This window comes from Hirundo rustica, assembly GCF_015227805.2.
Source record: "Hirundo rustica isolate bHirRus1 chromosome 33 unlocalized genomic scaffold, bHirRus1.pri.v3 SUPER_33_unloc_1, whole genome shotgun sequence".
In the NCBI taxonomy this organism is placed as follows: Eukaryota; Metazoa; Chordata; class Aves; order Passeriformes; family Hirundinidae; genus Hirundo; species Hirundo rustica.
Window position 1 is genome coordinate 270,550 of NW_026690190.1, and position 5,732 is coordinate 276,281.

Sequence of the window (5,732 nt, forward strand, 5' to 3'; positions counted from 1 at the left end):
AGTTATGATTCTACCTCCAAATTTGATTATATCCAAGGATTGTTCCCAATTTGAAACCCGCCAGGACAGACAGCTCTGGCTGGTCTTGGCCTCTTGGGGGCCACCCCTCATCTGCCTTCAAAATACTGGGGAACCATGCTTCTCTTCCTTCTTTCTTTCTTCTGGAGAAAACATCTTTCAAGTCCAGGCATCTATGGCCAAAGCTTGGGAATCTGCCTCAAAAATATCTCAATCCAAGGAGAGCTTCCAGAAAAAAGCTGACAGAATTCTCTAAGTTCCCGTGGCTTCCTGAGAGCCAGCTCTCATCTGCCTGTGAAACACGGGGGCTCTGCCCTTCCCTTCCTGTGGAGAAGAACTGTCATTCTGGTCCAGACACCCACAGCTGAAATGGAATTCCACCTCCAGAACTCCCCATGTATCCAAGGATTCCTTTCAGACAAAAGCTGTAAGGACAGACAGCTTGGGCCTTGCCTTGGCCTCTAGTGAGTGCTTCCTATCTGCCTTCAAACCCTGGGGTTCTGTGGCTTTCTTCCCGTAGAAAAGAACCATCCTTCTTGTCCCGGTGTTTGTGGCCTAAAGCTCTTTGCTCAGTGGAGGGAGAATGAGGAGAGCAGGGGAGAACCCTGGGTGGGATTGAAGGCTACTTTCAGATATAGTGGATCCTTTTGAAATAGCAGAGAAAAGCCAGAAAAGAAAAAAATTAATGCAAACGGCAACTGGGGATGGCCAGGCTGGGAACAGAGAGAAAGGAATTTCTGTCCCAGGGCTGGGCTGTGGTGCAACACATCCCCAAGAAGGAGCCTGGAGCATCTGAAGGCTTGGTGTAGTGCCCAGGCAGAGGCAGGCAGGACACAGAGCTGTCAGCAAAGGAAGGGGTCAGTGAGGTGGGGCAGCCGGGGGATGACGACAGCCTGCAGGGACAGAGGCGCAGGGCATGGACACCGTAGGACAGCCTGGGCTGGAGAGGGCACAGGGATGGGCAGCAGCTGAAAGGCCCTGACACAGCCAACTCCTGCAGCACTTGGGCCATGGCTGCTGGCCCTGGGCCTGAGCCATGAGCAGGAGACAAGTGACCCTGGCAGGCCTGGGGCCTCATTGCCTCCTTGTCCCTGCTCAGCAGCCTGGCAGGGGCCGCCCCATGGTGCTGCCCTTGGCATTGCACATCCCCACATCCCAGTGTCCCGGGAAGAGCCCTGAGCACTGAGGGAGGGACAGGATCTGCCTTGGCAGGGGCTGGGGCTCAGGCCTTGGCCCTTTGCATTCCTGAAACACATGCAGGTTTGCTGAGCATCAGAGACACCTTTGCCTTGTTTGTCCCCACCTGTCATCGCTGCCTGCAGTGTTCTGCTCTAACTGGAACCTGGGGACACTTTCCCAGCCATGCCCCTCAGTGGGATCCATTAAAACTTCAAGAAATTTCAGTGTTCCAACTCAATTTTGAGTTCTTGAAAAGTTTTTTGAAGACACTCTCAGGGCTGAGACTGATGTAAACAACACCAAAAGCCCCAAGAAGCTCATTAAAGTCCTGGTGCTGTGTCTGTGCTGCTGAGCTGGGCTGGGCTCCTGGCACAGAGGCAGCTCCTTGCAATCAAGGAGAGCTTCAAAAAGACATTTCTCCTGAGGAGCAGCTCCTCTCCCAGCCCAGCAGGGCTGAGGGCATTGCCTGCAGGTACCTAACAGGAGTGAAGCAGAGGCTTAAAGAAACTGGAAGAACAATTCTGAGATTATTCACACAGAAATCTTCACACCTTTTGAAAATTCTGAGCTTCTTCATGGAGAAATCATCACCACTCCTGACACAGTAAGTCTCTGGCTGCAGGGATCTCCTGCAGCTGACCCAGGACAGGACTGACATGACTGTAAGGATGGCTCTGCTGCCCTTTCTGCTTTGGGGGAGGATGTGCTCCAGAGCGGGGCTGCCCTGGGCACCATCAGAGGGACAGGGCAGGACGGCTCCTGCTGCCAGGGATGGCTGCAGGGGCTGAAGCTAGGGCTGCAGCCAGGGGTGCCCAGGGCTGTCGTGCAGAGCAGCTCCTGCAGCCCTGAGGGTTCTTGGCCAGGCCAGGGGATCTGCCACCTGCCAGGGGCAGCTCTCAGCCTGCCTGGGAGCTCCCCATGGATGGTGGAGGGGAGCTGTGGGTGCCAGGAGTGACTCCTGCCAGGCCAGATTCCTGCTGCTGTGGAGAGGGTGCTGTGTGGGCCAGGGCCGCTCAGAGCTCCAGCTCATGCCCAGGTCATTTCTGAGGGGACTTGTCATGAGCTCATTCAGGGCAGGAATTTCCTGCCTGAGTCTGTTCTTTCCTGAACCTCTGCTCCCAGTTTTCCCTGGCTCAATTTGGTTGCAATGGAAACTCAGCTGTCGAGGGCAGAGCAGGGGTTGAGGCTCTTAAACCACAAGGATTCCTGGGAACCTCAGCAAGTGCCTCCAGCTCCCCAGCCTCCAGATCCATCCAGCATCCCCTTTCCATGGTGCCCAGGCCTGGGGGAGCTGTTCTTTAATCCCTGCAGCCCCGAGCAGCTGCAGGGCAGAGATGGCCCAGGGGCTGGGCTGGGCTCTGGCAGCACTGGCAGGGAAGGAGCCCGGCGCCACAGGAACAGCTTGGGCTGGGACAGCTGCAGCAGCAGAGGCGTGGGCAGGGAGGGAGGGAGGCAGTGCTGAGGGAAGCCCTGCTGCAGGGGAGATGTGGCACCTGCCAGCCCTGCCCTGCAGGGCACACACTGCCCTGAGCAGCACAGCTCTGGTGTCCCCTCGCAGCCAGCACAGCCCTCAGCCCGGGGGCTCGGGGCCCTCAGTCCCCTCCTGGGCTGGCAGAGCAGCCCCAGAGATGAAGGGCATCTCTCCTGCCATGGGCCCATTCCCTGCTGACCAGGGCCTGAGGGCCACTGTCCTGCACTGCTGCTGCCTGGCAGGGGCTGTGCAGGGCTGGGCAGGGAAAGGCTTTTCCTCAGGTCCAGGCTCTCTCTCTCCTTGCCTTGCCCAGGTGCTCCTGGCATTGCTGATGGGCTCTCTGGGAATGGCAGTTCCAGCTGCAGGCTCAGGCCCAGCCCTTGGGCTCCTCCTGTGCAGCCTGAGCACAGCAATGGGGTGTCCCAGCTCCCTCTGCCCTGGGGAGCTCTGGGCAGGGCAGACTGGGAATGAGCTGACTCTCCTCCAGCAGTGCAATGGACAAGAGCCTTGGTGTGTCCTGGGGATGACATCTAAGCTGTGAGCTGCCTCCAGGGGACACTGGGGGATGGGAGAGTCCTTGGCCAGCAGTGGGGCTGAGACTCTCAGAAAAGCTGTGCCAGTTTGCTCTGCTGTGGCTTCCTCTGCTCTCGGCTGATATTCAGGGGAACACAGTGACTGCCCTTCATCTTAGAAAGGGCAACTGGGGACAGATGGACTGGCAGCTATCTCCCGTCAGCCTTCACTGTGTTACAGCCAATGGTCTTGCATGGCACAGTTCTCTTTGATCTGCCTAGGCACAGCAGGAAACGCTCTCAAACTGTCTTTGGCCATCACTGTTCCCTGGGACAGGAGATGCGGCCAAGCTCTTCAGCCTCAGGGGCAGTTTGGACTGACAAAGTCCAACCCAAGGACTGGCCCCTGTCCCTATTCCCATGACCTCACTGCTGCAGAGCAGAGCTGACCCCTCAGTGTCCATGGGCAAAACCACTGCTCATCACAGCAACAGGGCCAGTTCCCAGCAGAGCTCCAAGCACAGGGCTGAAGGAAGGGCTGTGAGAAAAGGAAAATTGGGTGACACGGAGTGGCAGGGGCAGGGCTGGGAGAAAGGGCTGGGACACTGCTCAGGAAAGTCTCCCCTGACTTCTTATTGTCTCCTCTTTGAACAGGTCCCCAGATCCAGAGACAGCAAATGTCCAACAGCAGCTCCATCAGCCACTTCCTCCTGCTGCCATTGGCAGACACGTGGCAGCTGCAGCTCCTGCACTTCTGCCTCTTCCTGGGCATCTCCCTGGCTGCCCTCCTGGCCAACGGCCTCATCATCAGCGCCGTAGCCTGCGGCCACCTCCTGCACACGCCCATGTTCTTCTTCCTGCTCAACCTGGCCCTCACTGACCTGGGCTCCATCCTCACCACTGTCCCCAAAGCCATGCACAATTCCCTCTGGGACACCAGGAACATCTCCTATGAAGGATGTGCCGCTCAATTATTTCTCCTTGTCTTCTTCCTTGGGTCAGAGCTTGCCCTGCTCACTGTCATGTGCTACGACTGCTACGTGTCCATCTGCAAACCCCTGCACTACGGGACCCTCCTGGGCAGCAGAGCTTGTGCCCACATGGCAGCAGCTTCCTGGGCCAGTGGCTTTCTCAATGCTCTCATGCACACGGCCAATATATTTTCCCTGCCCCTGTGCCAGGGCAATGCCCTGAGCCAGTTCTTCTGTGAAATCCCACACATCCTCAAACTCTCCTGCTCACACTCAAAATTCAGGGAACTTGGGATTCTTGTGGTTGGTACTTTTTTAGCATTTGGCTGTTTTGTGTTCATTGTTTTCTCATATGTGCGGATCTTCAGGGCCGTGCTGAGGATCCCCTCTGAGCAGGGACAGCACAAAGCCTTTTCCACCTGCCTCCCTCACCTGGCCGTGGTCTCACTGTTTGTCAGCACTGGCTTTTTTGCCTACCTGAAGCCCCCCTCCATCTCCTCCCTATCCCTGGATCTGGCACTGTCAGTACTGTATTCGGTGGTGCCTCCAGCACTGAACCCCCTCATCTATAGCCTGAGGAACCAGGAGCTCAAGGCTGCAGTGTGGACACTGATCTCGGGACGATTTCAGAAACTTTAAATTGATTGTCATTTTCTACACATCACTTGTAATAAAAGTCAATTTTATAACACTTGTTTTTTGATTGTCAGTTTTGGTTTTTTTTCTGTGGCCCTAAACTATGTCGGTGAGGGGCTGTGCTCTCAGTGGCTTTAAACACACTAAAGGATCTCCCAGTAGAGTTTTCTCCAGAGATCCCCCTTTTGTTCCCCTCTCTGGAGCTGCAGCAGCAATGTCTGTGTGCAGAGCTGGGGCAGATCAGTGCTGGCACAGCAGCTGTGCCCAGGAGCAGCAGCACTTGGTGTTGCCAGTGCTGCTCCCATGCCCCTGCCCCGCTGCCCTCCTGGCCCTGGTGTTGCTGTAGGGCCTGAGTGCTCTCGGGGCCAGGCACAGTGCTGGGGGTGGCAGTGCCGGGGCTGCAGCAGGGACAGGCCATGGGCACTGCTGGGGCAGCGCTGACGCCTCAGGCCAGGGCCTGGGGGCTCCAGGCTCCTTGCCCAGGCTCTCTCCAGAACACGCCCAGGCCAATGCTCAGCAGAGAAAAGCCCCGTGAGCAGCCCCAGGGTGGCTGTGGACAGGCTGGGGGTAAACAGCATCACACCATGGGAACGTCCCTTGGGGAGCAGGATCATCCTCCAAGTGCTGCAGGAATTGTCGGCAGGCTCCTGCAGTGCCTCGTGCTGCTCCCTTGCCAGAGGCACCACAGGCCAGGGGGGCACATCTGGGCTGCTGTGTCTGGCTGTGGGGCTCCCTGTTCTGGGCAATGAGGAGGGGCTGCAGAGGCTCTGCAGGACTGACAGGATGGGCTTTGGGGCTGTGATGAGAAGCTGAGGGACCTGGGCTGCTGGACCTTCTGAAGAGGAGGCCCAGGGCTCATTCTGCAACTGCTCCAAGGGTGGTTTCAGAGAATCACAGAATCAGCAAGGTTGGAAAAGACCTTGGAGATCATCAAGCCCAACCTGT

General features: G+C 57.2%; 1 protein-coding gene across 1 annotated transcript; it reads left to right on the top strand.

The window, feature by feature from the left end:
* Positions 1–1,651: 1,651 nt before the first annotated feature.
* LOC120747588 (olfactory receptor 14A16) lies at positions 1,652–4,790 on the top strand. The gene is made up of 2 exons (XM_040053598.2): positions 1,652–1,801; positions 3,835–4,790. The coding sequence occupies exon 2, from the start codon at positions 3,858–3,860 to the stop codon at positions 4,788–4,790; it is 933 nt and encodes a 310-aa protein (XP_039909532.2). The 5' UTR covers positions 1,652–1,801; positions 3,835–3,857.
* The last annotated feature ends 942 nt before the right edge of the window (positions 4,791–5,732 follow it).